Source organism: Corapipo altera, unplaced genomic scaffold (genome assembly GCF_003945725.1).
Source record: "Corapipo altera isolate COAL_440 unplaced genomic scaffold, ASM394572v1 48, whole genome shotgun sequence".
In the NCBI taxonomy this organism is placed as follows: Eukaryota; Metazoa; Chordata; class Aves; order Passeriformes; family Pipridae; genus Corapipo; species Corapipo altera.
The window spans coordinates 2,724,414-2,739,485 of NW_020884931.1; the positions used below are offsets into that span (position 1 = coordinate 2,724,414).

At 39.9% G+C, this 15,072-nt stretch overlaps 1 protein-coding gene and 2 non-coding genes across 3 annotated transcripts in view; all 3 read left to right on the plus strand.

Moving 5' to 3' along the window:
- The window catches only part of WDR43 (WD repeat domain 43), a 26,160-nt gene extending 11,669 nt beyond the window's left edge, over positions 1-14,491 (plus strand). Inside the window, exons 4-18 of the mRNA XM_027659206.1 lie at positions 986-1,106; positions 2,278-2,417; positions 2,923-3,025; positions 4,067-4,131; positions 4,506-4,677; positions 5,178-5,264; positions 7,086-7,217; positions 7,664-7,801; positions 8,598-8,684; positions 10,112-10,143; positions 10,963-11,026; positions 11,925-12,038; positions 12,467-12,536; positions 13,162-13,217; positions 13,315-14,491. Of these exons, the coding sequence (XP_027515007.1) occupies positions 986-1,106; positions 2,278-2,417; positions 2,923-3,025; positions 4,067-4,131; positions 4,506-4,677; positions 5,178-5,264; positions 7,086-7,217; positions 7,664-7,801; positions 8,598-8,684; positions 10,112-10,143; positions 10,963-11,026; positions 11,925-12,038; positions 12,467-12,536; positions 13,162-13,217; positions 13,315-13,434 (1,501 nt within the window). The 3' untranslated portion in view covers positions 13,435-14,491. The remainder of the gene's footprint in view (positions 1-985; positions 1,107-2,277; positions 2,418-2,922; positions 3,026-4,066; positions 4,132-4,505; positions 4,678-5,177; positions 5,265-7,085; positions 7,218-7,663; positions 7,802-8,597; positions 8,685-10,111; positions 10,144-10,962; positions 11,027-11,924; positions 12,039-12,466; positions 12,537-13,161; positions 13,218-13,314) is intronic.
- LOC113954690 lies at positions 2,538-2,621 on the plus strand. The gene has a single exon (XR_003530311.1). It is a non-coding gene; the product is annotated as a small nucleolar RNA SNORD53/SNORD92 (small nucleolar RNA).
- On the plus strand, positions 6,040-6,118 carry LOC113954688. The gene has a single exon (XR_003530309.1). It is a non-coding gene; the product is annotated as a small nucleolar RNA SNORD53/SNORD92 (small nucleolar RNA).
- Positions 14,492-15,072: the final 581 nt, after the last annotated feature.

Genomic DNA, 15,072 nt, shown 5'->3' on the forward strand with positions numbered 1-15,072 from the left:
TTGTATGAAGAGTATCCAAACTGAAAGCCAACAGATTTTTTCTCTTATATTCTGCAGTCTACTCCAATCTTGTCTTTTTAGTACATTTAAAAATACCTTCTTGGTTTAGGTTATTAAATGGTTTGAAATTCTTAGTCTTGACCTCTTCTTTGGAAAAGAATACAAAATCATGTCATACTCTCTGTAAGGTTTGTGCTGTTTGTCAGGTTTGTGGGCTGTAAAAGTTTCAGCTTCTATCAAAAGTGATGCAGCAGATGATCTCTGTTTTGGAAGACAGGAGAGGCATTGCTTGAGCATGTGAAAATTATTTGAGGTATTCCCAGAACAGCTGTTTTACAGTCAGAATGTAGTATGTTGCAGGCTACATCCAAACTGTAAAGGGTTTGTGTTCATGCTTTCCTTGCAATTTTGTCTTGTGAGCCACATGTAGTATTCGTATTCTTTCAAAGCAGATTTAGGCTTTTCATGACACCATCTTAATTTTTTCTATTTTTAAATTATTTTTAAATAGTACTTTGAACCACAGACCATTAAGGTGAAGTTTGTTTTTGTCAGTGACATTGACAGACTTGGGAGGAGAGCCAGGCAGGAACTGAATGGGCTCTGAAACTCTGAATTTTAGTGTTGAGAAGGCCTTTCTGAGTGAATTGATGTCAGCTTTTTGGATTATGGTGCACAAAGGGGTCTTGAAAATGGTATGGCTCTTTTTGCCCTATTTTCAGTAGAGAACTCTGAGAGAGGACCAGTTCAGTATTAAATAGCTTTATATTATTGAGTGTTGCAGTTTTTTGTAAACCAATTCTGCAAAATTGAAGCAGAATAGCCTTGACCTCATATTTGACTACTTAAATTACTATTTTTTAAATTTTGCCTTAAATTTTCCATCATGGTGGTTGTGCATTTTGAGATTATCCTAATGAATGTTGTTTTTTCTGTTTCTCCATCTTTCTCCCTTTGTACAAAAACCCCTCCATCCAAATTCTAGTAAGTGGAAAGGCGACAACAGCAGTGTCACCTGTCTATGCATCAGTCCAGATGGAAAAATGCTGCTGTCAGCCGGTAGAACTATAAAACTGTGGGACTTGGAGACCAAAGAAGTCTACAGAGTAAGTACCTCTGTACCTCTGTTAAAACAGATGCAAAAAAATACCCTTCTTGATTGGTGACATTACTTACCAAGTGTTCCCTGATCGGACATCTGAAAGTTTCACTGTGTGTGAGGAGACAATTGACAGTTTCAGGATTCCTGGAAGCTTTTGCTCTGATGATAGCCTAAACTGTAGTTTCAACTTCCTGATAGTTGAATGAGGACATTAAATTCCTGTTCCTGGGCATGCTACTAGCACCCTTTCTCAAGCCTGTGGGAGAAAGATGGATGCTGTCCTTTTTCAGTGGCTCCCTGCCTGATACCTTTCTGGCAGGAGAACTTAGTTCACCACTGTATCAGTTCCTGCTGGCTTGAGTTTGTGTGTGAGCTCCCTGACTTGAGCTCCCTAACGTGAGTCCCTCCATGAAGCCTTCAAGTTTCCTTGCTAAACTTCACGTAAGTGGTGGCATTATCAGTTTTGCTGTTGAAACAGTTGGAGGCATAGGAGTGAAATCCTTGTTCCCTGGGCAGGGCTCAGACATGAGCAAATAGCCAGGCTTTAGGTGATCCCTGAATGCAGCCATGTTCTCTTGCCTGCCAGCAGATAGGACACAGCTGGCCTCTGAATTTCCTGGTACTTGCTGTCAGGTGAGTGTGTGCACATGTGCTGTTACTGTGGTCTTGCTGGCTCATGGCAACTACCCTGTATGTCTGCATCCTATGATGACCAAAATTACTATTTGCAGAAGTAGATGGAAGAACCATTTTTTGGGGGGGGAGTCTGGGGGTGGTGTGTTGCACAGACTTAGTGTGTCAGCACATCTATGTGTCCGTTAAAGTTGAGACTGAAACTAAGAATCTAGTTGCATTGTAAAAGTTGAAGGGTAAAACAGGGGGGGGCAGAGGGGAGTGCTTTGTGACAGAAACAGTAGTACAGGTGGATGTGATTTTGTTTGCATGGATTTAGTCCCAGTGGATTTGCCTTTGATTCCCCATTTAACTTTTAAAATGCTGATAAATATCTGGCCAGACATACAGAAATGCAAGGAAGCTGATCACTAGTTAAAGACACCACTGAGTTGTCCTTGTTGACACTTGAATCTTTCCTAATGTCTTTGTTAACTAATGTTTTGGTTTTGGCAGTAAGACTGCTTATGACAATCACTGAAAGATCCTGTTTTTTCTCTTAGCATTTCACAGGCCATGCTACATCAGTGTCATCGTTAATGTTTACCACAGTGAAACCCATGAATGAAAGCATACCTTTTGATGGGATTACAGGACTTTATTTCTTGTCTGGAGCCATACACGACCGATTATTGAGTGTATGGTATGTGAGCTTTTCATAATTAGTGACTTTTAATTGTGATCAGTATTGAGCGTAGACTTACCAAGCGTGTTCTGAACTCTGATTAAACAGAAGGTGAAGCAGAAGGGGCACTCTGGAAAAATGCAGTGATGATCTCTTAAATGGTGGTTTCGACTCACTGATTGTTGGGTGAAGACGTGATTTTCCTTGGCTGTGTCTGAGCATGCTTCCAGTTGCCATTTGTATCACCATTGTGTGCCAGAACATACTGTGTGATAAAATTCCTTGTTCTTTGCACTTACTGTAAGGTTTATGTGAAGTTTTCTTGCTCATTTTCACCTGGGAGTTACTTTGCACTTGGAAGTTAAAATATTTTCTAAGCCGAAAATTGAAATGTCAGCAGGATGCTTTTGGATGTGGTAGATACTACCACAGTTGCTAGTGATTTATAGGCTTTATCTTGCTTGTCATGTGCAGAGTCCTGTTTGTGCTGTGCTAAATAACGTGTACTGTTCATGTCTTCCAGGCAGATCAGGTCAGATAGAAAAGAAAAGAATGCTGTGATGTCTTTTGCAGTAACAGATGAACCAATTTTTGTTGACCTGACTGTATCAGAAGTCAAAGAAGAGGTAGGAGCAGTAGTCTGTAACCATATGTGTTCAACAATTTTCAGTTATCATATCAGTTTCCATTTAAGATTCTAAAGAAAGAAGCTTGATTTGTATTTTAGATTCTGTTAGGCAGAGATGAGGTCTGAATGCCAATTCATGTGTATAAGAATATTTATTACAGGTGCACTTATAAAGCCGATAGTTTGAAATACTCCTTATCAAAGCTACTAAGTGCAAATTCAGTGGTTTTTCTCAGAAATTTTGTTTATGATGGTGGAAATGTCAGTTGTTTCCTATTTAGAAAAAGTTAGTAATCAAAGTGGTTTTAGAACTTGGCACCAAAAAACACAAAATAGATTATTTCTAAAAGTCTCTTTTGAGTATGTCCTGTTTGTTTATGATTTCAGGTGATTTTGGCAGTGTAACTGCATTTGGAATTAACCAGCCTTTAATGAGTTAAAGTAGCAATGTGCATTGCCCAAGTCTCAGTTTTAGCAAGGACAAATCTTTCTAAGTAATTGCCTTATGAAAACTATGTGCATGTAAAACATGTTAACAAACTCTTTCGTTAATTATTTAAAGCATTTTTTCTCCTGCTGTCTTTAGATTCGGTTTCTCAAAACAGTATTTCATGCTTTATTTTTCTAGTGTTTCCAGTTGTTCCCTCTTACTGCATGTATTGCAGAGTATTCTGTAATGTACCCCTGTCATTAAATTGCTCAGAGGACTCAAATCAGTTTCTTGCTTCTAAGCATATTTACAGTGTCAGTGCCTTTGTAGGCCTGTGCTTCTAGACATGTCTGCTAGTGTGCAAACTGTTCAAATTGGCATGTATTAGTAGTGATATGGTAAAGTACAGTTATGAGTAGTATTTTTATCTCTTAATAGTTCTACTAAGTGTTCATGAGTTATGTCTATGATCTTCCTTACAGATTTAGTTTAATGTGCTTAGGTACTGAAAAAAGTCAAATTGTAGCCATGCAACTGTCCCTTGATGTCCTGTACTTCCAGGAGGTTTGTCCTTTGATCTAATTAAACTCTTACTGTGCTTTCTTTCAGCCTGTGAAGTTAGCAGTTGTGTGCAGGGATGGGCAGTTGCATTTATTTGAACATATCTTAAATGGGTAAGTTAGTATTGCTCTTGAGGGTGTCTTTGGGAGGATCACTGTAAGGCAAAGTTCAGTTTTGTTATTCTGCTACCTCTAAGTTCTTGTATCTGTTGCAAACCTGCTGCAAACCAGCTGGTTCTTTTTCTTGGGTTGCTGGATACATTTTTCAAAAACTCATTCATTGGTGACTGTGCTGCACTTCAGTATTAAGTGTGGCTTTAGCCCAGATTTTGTGTGTCTGTGCCTCTTCTTAGCCACCCGTAAAAGCTGTAAAGTGGCTGAGTTTGGTGAGTACCTGCTAATGAAAGGTACTCAGATGTGCAGGATACTGAAGTGTTCAAGCTAAAACTCTTGGAATTTTTTAATTTCTTTTTTTTTTCCCCCCCCAGTTATTGCAAAAAACCCTTAACGTCAAACTGTACTATCCAGATAGCAACACCTGGAAATGACGGGGACTCCACACCGAAACCAGTCCCTATTTTAGCAGCTGCGTTTTGCACGGACAAACAGTCTCTGCTGCTGGTGTATGGAAACACCTCACAGCCCGTCATAGAGAAAGTGGTATGTAAAACTTACCAGAGAGGGTTTGCATTCTCTGATATCGACTGCATGCTGCTCTCAGTTGGAGGAATTTGTGGGTTTATTGGTTTTATTTTTTCTTTTTTTGAAATTATTAACAATACAAAACATACTGCTCGCCCTTTTTTTGGGAGCTATAACTTCCCCCAGAGCTGTTTCAAAAGGTCATTTTTATTCTTCCATTCTTATAATTGGAGTACAGCTTGATGTCACTGCTGGCTGTTTCTTGCCTTTTCAGCTGTTACTGAGTTAGGCCATGGAAACTGGTTTGAATAGTGTTTCACTTCACCTGTTTGAACTTCTTTGGAGAGCATAGAGATCTGGTAACAAAAGGCAGATATGCAAAGGAGCTGCTGTTGTAGAGTGAAAAAAAAGTTCATTCTAATTTATACCTCTGGCATTTGTTCTTATCTTTAAGTAGCATAATAAGTCACAGGTGTGAATGTCAAATATATTAACTGGTTTTGTTCCTGTCCTTGTAGTCTTTGAACACCAGTGAACCCCACATATGTTTAGTAAGGGACATCCAGAAAGTGTTGTCGCTTAAAACAGATGCTGCTGTAACAAAGGTGAGTTTTGCATAAAATACAATTTTGTCGCTTCTCTTGTTTTACTTTGAAAATGGTAGAATTCACTGCTCACTTAAAACAAGATTGGATTTCTGGATGGACCTGTTCAGAGCTGCAGTGATAGCTACAGATGTCTGTAGCACTCAGGCAGGAGTGCATAAAGAGAACTCTGTGGCTCCTGTGTATCCTGGCACGTGGGAGGGCACATGGTGACCCTCCTGTTCTCAGCAGGTCTGCTTGAGAGACAGGACTGATTGGTGGGGTTTTTCTGCTTGAGATCAGTCCTTCCCTTGGAGTCTGTCGGTTTGTACAGCCTCTTTGACCCTAATGGTTTGGGGTGAAGGTGGGATGGCTTTGTTTTAGAGTCTGAATAAAATGTAATGGAACCTTAAAGGGCACATCCTTTTGGCTCTTTCTTGATGTGGCTTTTATATGTTCCTACTCACAGGGACCTGGGAATGTGAGCTTGGCACTTACATGGATGGCAGCAGTGTCCACTGAGGCCACTTGCCACTGTTTTCTCTCATGCAGGATCCCCTGGGTGTTTAGAGACAGGCTGTGGAATTCTTAATCATTGTGCATATTCAAGGCCTTGAAGATGTGAAATGCTTGGAGTATCAGTGAAGTGAGCAGACAGCGCTGTTTTTCTGACCCTAAAGTTACCTACTGGATCTGGTGCTCCATCAGCCAGGCGGGGTTTTGTGCTGTTTCCTCAGCCCTGGAGCTGGTGGGTAGCAGAGCTGAATGGCAGTGAGAGGTGTAGGAACTCCCTGGCATGCAGTGATGATACCCATCTTGGTTTCGCTTTTTGCTGAATTCCAGTGAAGACGCATTTCTCTTGGCTGTCTGAGCATGTCGTGTGGGGAGAAGGTCAGTGATGAGTGTGGTGAGCAAAGGGGGCAGTATTTTAACACCATTGCTGTTCTGTGTTAAAATTCTTGAGCCAGAAGGTGAATTTTTTTGACTTTTACACATGGCGTACGGAAGATGCTTTGCTCACTGTAGTAGATTATATTTGTATCACTTCAGTGGGCACCCAGCAGGGCTTCCAGGAGTACAGAAGGTTGGGTAGGTACCTCAAACAAAGGCCTGGACAGAAGTGCTGTAGTTAAAAAGTGCTCTCAAAGTAGCTGGTAACATTCTTGATATTCTGGAAGTTGCATACTCCCTTACATCCTCTGACTCAGGGGAGCATTTGATTATTGAATATATTGCCTTTAAAATTCCATCTCCTTTGTGTTCATTGAAGATGATACCTTAGCTTGCTTGGTATAACCTGAGGTTGCTCTGTTTGTCACCATCATCATAGTCTAATTCAGACAACTGAGTTCTGTGTCTGAGCAATTCCTAGAGGAAGATAGGTGGGATTGACATGGGTAGTAACTACCTTTTACTATTACATTGTGCTGCTTTTTGTGGTCAGTTACTGCCTTCCAGTGGCTGCTGAATTAATCTGCATGCGGTTTATGGGGCTGACTATTAGTACACGTGGTATCTATTGCTAGCAAACGTCCAGATATTTGTTGTTGGATACAAAGGCATAGTTCTATGAATGTTATGGCAAAAGCTTGTAAGAAAAATGATTCACAGGTGATTCCAAAGAGACTGCTGCTTTAGTTACTTATGAAAATTAGCTGACTGTTACTTGAGGTTATTCATTGCTCTTAAAAAATGTCACATTTTCCTAGTATATCAAGAAGATGGGGTGCATCAGGCTGGTTTTAGCATGTACGTGTGAGTCTCGGAATAAAATTAGTATTTTAAATTGGAAGAAAACCCAAGGTATTAGCAATTCATGCAAATGTGGTATCTCGGTCCTAGGTAAAGACGCCTGTTGTGAACTCGGACACCAAAGTTCTAGTGCCTGGCATTCCGGGACATAGTACAGCTGTCAAAACTCCAGCCTCGGGAAAGGAGAAAAAGAAAAACAAGAGGAAACCAGGGGAGACAGAGGTAAAAGCCTTCCTCTTTTAAACACAGCAATAAGGGAGAAACTAGAATCGTAAATCATCACTATGCCTTCTTTTGGTGAACTTGAATTTGCTTTGTTTGGCATGGAAGAAAGGCTAATGATACCATCTTTTTGTATGGAAGAGACATTTCCTTCACTCAAGCCCTGTGTGCCTTGCCCACAGTTTTGCCAGGTTGTTGCAGACCTTTGTCGCACACTTGTGTCTGTGTGTCTATGCCAAGGTATATTAATGTCTTTCAGTCAAAACTTCTTTTCTTTTCTCATGCTATTCTCTTATCAGTACATTTAAAAGACTGTGCAAAATTTACATTATTTCCCATCAGAATTAGAGGGAATGCTGTAAGCTAGGTACTTTGTTTTCAGCTGATGTTTCTGAGAAGCTGCACTGAAGCAGCACTGCCCTTATTTATTTTCCTTTCGTGTGCAGGAGAGCATTGAGGAGCGCCTTGGGGCACTGGATATTGATGTGAGCAAAGTAAAAACTCCAGGTGGCCTTCCACAAACAGACAGCTTAGCCGTGCTGCTGGTTCAGGGCTTGGAAAGCAATGATGCAGAAATCTTAAATGTAAGTGTTGCGAGCTCAGTGTTCGCTGTTCAGTGTATTCACTGGGGCTTGTGGGGAGCCGTCCTGAAAGCTGGGGAGGCTGAACAGTCAAGATCCTGTTGTTTCTCCCAGCTGGTTTTTGCTGATTTGCTGCTCAAGGCAGTGGTATTATGAATTCTAGTGGCAGTATTATTTTTTTGTTGTTTATCTGCCTTGCCTTCTGAGTCAGTCCATGAACTAGGAGGCACTTCTTTTATGATAAATTTGTTATGTCACAGTTCAGATCTTCCCTTTAACTTGAGCGTAACCTGTTGTTTAGTCTCCTGAGTTTTCAAGTAGATACTGTTTGAAAAATGCATTGAAGACAACAGTTTCACTTGAAAAGCTTGCTGTTGCACTTGGGCTGGGAGGACATAAAAGTACTGGGGCACCAAAATGTTAAGATTTTGACACCGAATAGAAATTTCTTGTCACTGATGCTGATGAAAGGCAGTTATTTACAGAATTCAAACAGAAAATATCAAGAGAAATTTTAATGTGCCTGTGATGCATCATTTCTAACATGGAACAGGTGGGCTAGAGGCACTGGCAGATTGTTTTAGATGGGTTAATCGAGTGTCTTACTTTGTTAATTGTAGCTGACTTGGAAAATGGAACTCCTTTGCACAGCCTATCTTTTGCTCATTGTCCTATCTTACCATACAAAAGTAGTGGAGTAGAAAAAGAGATTTAAAGCCAGGAATTTTTGATTTTGCTGATTGCTCATACGCATGTTGGATCTGAATGATTCTCTGATTGTATTTTTTCACTTTAACAGAAAGTGCTTAATACAAGAAAGGAAAATATAGTAAAGAACACAGTAGCCAGAATGCCTATATATGCTGTCATTCCACTGCTGCATGAGGTAGGAGAGACTGATCTTCTTGTACTGTCCTGCAAGCCACATGTGGTTTGCATTCTAGCTGTGGAAAATCCAAGATATGTCTCTTTGCTTTTACTAACGAAATTGGTTTGGTACTTTTAATGAGTCAGAAATGTGTCTTAATTTATCTCTGATACACTCTTTGTCTTTTCTGGATGAAGCTTAACCAAAGGACCAGGTGCTGCTGTCAAAGATAGGAAGAGGATTAGATCATGTAATAATATCTTAAATGATTATGTGGGGAAAAGAAATGAAAGAGATTAAGCAAAAGGATGTTTAGTACATGGCAAACAATTGCCATTACATCTTATGTTCAACTACTAACATGGATGATAATTCGAAGAGTGAAAATAGGAGTGCTAGCCAGAGCAAGCTATATGAGCATAAATATGCTGGATACTCACGTGAGAGGGAGAAGAATAGAATGCCTACTTAGAACAGTGAGTTTACAAGACACTTGGAAAATGAGGGGTAATTCCTTTCCTGTTTTGAAGATAATCAGAAGCCCTGTTGCGGTACTTAAGCTTTGCAACATCATTTAGTAGCAATTTTAAAAGGGATTTGGCTTCTCAACTGCTTATTCAGTGATATTAAATAAAATCTGTGTTTGGACAGAAATATTTTAATGATTAGCCTTAACTAGACATTAGTTTTTAAACTGAATGTCGATTAGTTGCTCTTGTTATGCGAATGACATTTATGACATAAGTTAATGGTTAGATTTCTTATGTATTTTAATGTGCTGGCCACAAATAAGATTTAATTTTTACTTATGGTACTGATCTTAACTGAATTATGCAGATGTCCTGGTGCTGAATGTATAGTCTTGCAGCACCTCCTTAGGCTTGTATTAATGAGATGCAGCGTTTCTTCCCTGGGACCTTTGTCAGGGAATCTAAGTGCAAGTGTTTGACTGTATAATCTCAGTGGTGGACAGACCTTCATGTAACTGCCTTCCCCAGAGCTTGAGATTTGTTCTGGGAAATGGCCTTTACCTGATACTACATTCACTTGTTTCCCCAAATCGTCCACCTTATAACAACTGCTTTACTAAGCAGATACTCAAAAACATATAAAAAAAGGGATTTCCCTCTACTTATTCCAGCATTCGCTTTTGCTGAATATTTTTCCTCTTAAGAGTTACAGCTTTCTTGTAGTCATGAAACTCAGCTGCTGTGAGTTATCAGCCCATCTACAGGATGGTAGAGCCAGCAGTGTAATTTTCTGGAGCCTGGCTGTGGTTAATCCTAGCAAACTTCAGATGTCTGGTGAACTTTCTGCCCCAGTATTGGGGCTGTCACATGGATGTAATCTTGGGGTTTTAAACTCATTATGTTTGTTACTTATTGCTGACTGTTTTAAACTCATTATGTTTGTTACTTATTGCTGACTGTTTTTTGTCCTTTTAGCTTACGAAGAGATTGCAGGGCAACCCATACAGGTGAGAAAACTCAACTACAGTGTAATTCACCTGAAACTTTTTGTGTGTGTGTGTTAGGGTTCCTCCCACCACCTGTATGATTGATTTCCACAGTAACTGTAATTAAACTGCAGCATGTGGAGGTAAAAACTCTCACCTGATTGTGGGTGTAAAGAGGAACTTTTATTAAGGCTTTCTCAGGATGGCTGAAGTGAAATTAAAAAGGGAAAAGGATACCTGAAATAAGAGTGTAATCCTGAGAATGTGACTGAAATCCTCAAATGCTGACAGCGTGAACCTGATCAATATGTAAGATAAAATAGCTGTCAGATTTTCAATTTAATTATCAGCTTGTTAAGTTTAGTTATCAAATGTATTTAGACTTCTCTTGCTATTGTGTTTAATAACAAAACCAGCTTCTCCCCCATCTTATGTTGCCATAAGGACAGCTCTACTGAGACTAGCTGTTCTGAATTGTGGTGGTTAGGTTGGTTTGGTTTTGGTTTTATTTTTCTAAATATAAATTTCCTCATTGGAGGTGGACTAAAGGTAGCATGCTTTGATCTTTTATTCAGAGACCTCCCATAAAAGATGTCAGAAGCACAGCTCCCTGAAAATGTCTAGTTTAGTCCCCTAGTTTAGTCCCTCAGTGAAGTGTCTGTTCTTTTCCTAGCACTGATATATCTCATCTGGATAGCCAAACTGTTACATTTCCATCTGCATTTATCTTTTTATCTAATGAAAAAGGAACACTTTATATAGAACTGTTTAGCATCTAGAATGTGAAATGAGTGTCTCTCAGCCAGGATCTCTTTGATACAATTAATTTATCTTTTCCAGTGCCTCACTAATGGTTCGATGGCTGAAGTCTGTTTTTACCCTACATGCATCCTACCTTTCCACAGTAAGTATTTTACATTAATGGAAATGCACTTAAATAAAACTAGATTTAAATGCTTAAATAAATGTGTACTCTTTCTTCAAGAATCTGTCTCCTGCTCTCCACGTGTGGCAGTGCCCAAATCAATGTACAGAGAGGGATATACTTCTGCCACTTTTCCCAAACTGCTACACATTGCCAATAAATTGTTTGTCTCAGTCATTCATGACATAATTATAGCCATCCCAAAGTCAGACCAAGATAAGTTATGTCACACCTGTGAGAGAGAACAAAATTACCATCAAAGAGTAATGTAGTCTGTGCCACTAAATCTTACATAACTAAATTTTCTTTGCTCTTGTAATGCTCATCCTGAGACTATCTTGGGCATGGCTAGATTTATGGGGTAAAGGTGTGCCAAAGGTGGCAGGGCAGTAAGTAATGTCATAGCTTCTGCACTGAAGTCCAGCCTTGCCTTACAGGTGGTTGATACAGCACTCTTGCTGGGTTAAGAAAAAGGCATTTTTGGCACTGTCACTTCTTTCTCCCATTTATTATAGGATTGATGAGCTTCAGAACTTGCACACATTGCTGAGGCTGCATTTGTTCACTGGTGTATGTTCGGTTCCCATTTACACAGCTTTCTGAGTAGTGCTTCAACACCTGCGTGTGGCAATGACTGTGCAAAGGAGTAGTGTAAGAATTGCCACTTTCTGAAAGTAGATGATGTTTCTAAACATGGCCAAGTGTGGATTGATCAGGCTCCAGGTGATTTCTGTGAACACTAACTCTCCCTTTTGTTTAGAATAATGTGAGCAAGGGTTGCTTGCCCCAAACACACGGAGGTAGTTTAAAATAAAAAGATGTTTGGGATGTGTTGGTTAACAGCTTCATATTTTTTTCATCTCTCTCTTCTCTGAAGTTGCCAGACCTTATTCCTCAGCTGGGAATGTTATACCAGTTAATGGAGAGCAGAGTAAAAACTTTGCAAAAGCTTTCCCGTCTGCATGGAAGACTCTTCATTCTTGCCAGCCAGGTGAGCTTCAACTAAATAACGTGGGATGTGCAGGAGTATTGTTTGCAAACTTCACCTCCTGTTGTGATTGCATCTGATGGGACCTGTCATTGGGAACTGTACAGTGACATTGGTGATGCTCAGTCACTACACTTAATGGACTGTCCTGTCAGTCTGTGCTCTCTGGAAGTGTTACACGTTTTGTCCTGCCAAATGTGACTACTGACCCATAGAGTTTTAAAGGGGTATTAATGGGAGGCACTTCAGAGCAGATGCCTCTCAAATTTTACTTTGTCATTTGTACTTGTTTGTCTGTTAAACTACTACTGTAAATGAATTAATGTGTGTCACTCTTGATGTAGACTTCATTTAAATTGTTATGAGTTTTGTTGCCTTTTAAGGTTGAAGTATATGATTTCCTCTAAGGCTAATCTTCAAATTCCATTCAGGTTGCAGCATCAGAAGCAGTTCAGGATGTACCTGAGGTTAATCAGACTGCAAAGCTGGTCTATGAGGATGGTAAGTGTTGTATGCTAAGTGTGACTCAGCTCCTGAATTCACATGACAGCCAGCACTTGGCGGCTGTTCATCGTGCTCCTCTGCTTGTCTACCAGAGTACAGGCTGCAAAGAGAGAGGTTTTATGGGATGTCCATGGCAGTAGAATCTGTGGCTTATGATGGGGACATCTTGCAGCTAGTTGTTCCTTCCTTCCCCTCCTTTTATCTCTTTTTAATTCCCTTCCATCCCTGCTTCACAAATGAAGATATCAGTGACTTGGAAGTTCAGTATGCTGCTTTAACTTACCTGGCAACCTCAAATTTCTGCTGTTACCTGCCCTTCTTCTAAGGTAGATACAGTCAAGGCACTTCTACTTTTGAGTCAGTGAGACATCAATGTAGTGGATGTCCATGTGTGTGCATGTACACTTCCAGTTTGGCTTTTTTCCTACTGTGTCTTCACACTGTATACGCATAACGGAAGTGACTTGTTCCTAATTGTTGTTGATTACCTCATCTTGAGGTAGAATTAGTTTTGGAATTGAAATAGAACAGTTTGAAGACCTTGGCAGCATGTGGGGTTGGGCCTTATTTGCACAATTTAAAAGCCTGTTCTCCAAACTGAGATATTGTTTTCTCTTTGCAGAATCCTCAGAGGAGGAAGGCTCGGATGATGAGATGATTGCAGATAAAGACTCAGATGTAAGTGGAGCTGGACCACATCTTCTCCCATTTGCTTGTAACAGAAATGGTGTGACTGACAAGGGTTCAAACATTTCTGTTTTATTTTTTTCCTCAGGAAAACTGGGATGAAGATGAAGAAAAAGAGGAGCAATCTGATGAACAAGACATGACTGTTGAAAAGGAAATCAATGGTGATTCTGATTTGGAACCAGAAAATGAAAGCGAAGAAGAATAACAGCACGAAAGAATAATTTTAACAGTTTGAACATGTGGGCCACCAACCTCTTTAATTCTGGATCATGTTGCTGAAAGATGCTGTATTTGCATATCAGGAGTGCAGAGTCATGCACAGCCTGTGTGCAGAGGCACATGTGGGGCACTGTGCATTTCTGAATCCAGAATGTTTAACCGTGCCAGCCTTCTCTCGCCCTATTTCCCTGCGCTTACTTATAGAAACATTTCTTCCACCTCATGGTCAAAGTATGCCTGTCATGTGGACATGCATTTGTATCTCAAATGAAATAAATCTGCCACCACTGTTTGTGTGGTAAACTTGGTTCAGCTTTACATTGAATTTGTTTCAGATATTCAAGGATCAAAGACAACTGGTCTATACCTTCTTTCCATGCTTCAGTTAGCAATAGCAAGTGGGCATCCTGCTGTTTTGTTTTTTTTTTTTAAAGGAAAAAAAAAAAAGAAAAAAAAGATATTTTTGTAATATTTAAATTCTATACTGAAATTCTTTTCTTCTCCTCCCCCCCTTCATTGGCTTAGCCATGCCTTGGCAATATCTAAATGCCAACCTGACTTAAAAATGGATTTTTCTTTTTTTTTTTTTTTTTTTAACAAATTTGAACTCAAGATTTTTGTATGTACAAGTCAATGACTTTTCTTGTGCTTTAAAAGGACCTTAGAACTATCACTGGCTCCTAATTTTGTTTTAATGGAGGCTGTATATAAGTTCAGTGCTAACCCAGAGGACAGACCGTGTTGAGGTGGGTGGGCAGAGGAGTGACACAGGGAAATGAGGAGGGGAATTCTTGTGAATACATAGCACACGGCTATACCTTTATTATGGATTTTTAATCTCTCAGTGGCAGAACAAGGACAGCTATTTGCTCAGCTAACGGAAGCTGAAGTGGTGCAAACATATTTTTAAGAGCAAAACAAGGTAAAAGTTTGAGCCATTCACCACTATAATGTACAATAATATATTTGTCTATAAATGGAGCTGTTGCAACTAAATACCACCCTCTTTGTAAAGTGAATAAATATACATCTCTTTTACCAAATACCTGTCCTGTGGTGTTTGTTGAGAGAGAGGTTAGGTAGCTATGGGTGGTGGTTCAAGATGAAATGCTGCTTGTAGAAAGCAGATTTCTAGAGGAGGAGGAAGCCAGTCTGAATGGTTACAATGTTCTGCAAAGGACCTGTTGTTACTGATTTCTTGTCTCCTCCTCGTCCTGTCTGTTGGTTTGTCCACTGCTTGGATTGCATTGGGATTGCAGTGTTTTCAGGAAGTGCATGGGGTTATGTCATGGACAGAGCTGGAAGAGATGTTCTTGGTTTTGGAGAGATGGAGGTAGAAGGGCAGCAGGGGGAGGCTTTTGGTCTTTGGAAGGTTTTAACTGACAGTAAATTAGTGTCTTAACACTTTATAAATCTAGGCTTTATCTTTTTCAGTTCTGAGATGCTGTGAAAATAAGTGCCAAGATTTGTGCACTTGTCTGTACTCAAAGCCATCAGATTAGGCTGAACTTGTGTCAGTTTTTAATCAGTCCTGCTGTTACTATGTGCGGGCAGGCTTCAGGTCGGGCAAAAGAGGGGTTTGAATGAAGGAGTGTTCTATCTCAGGTGAGTGCTGGTCTGCTGA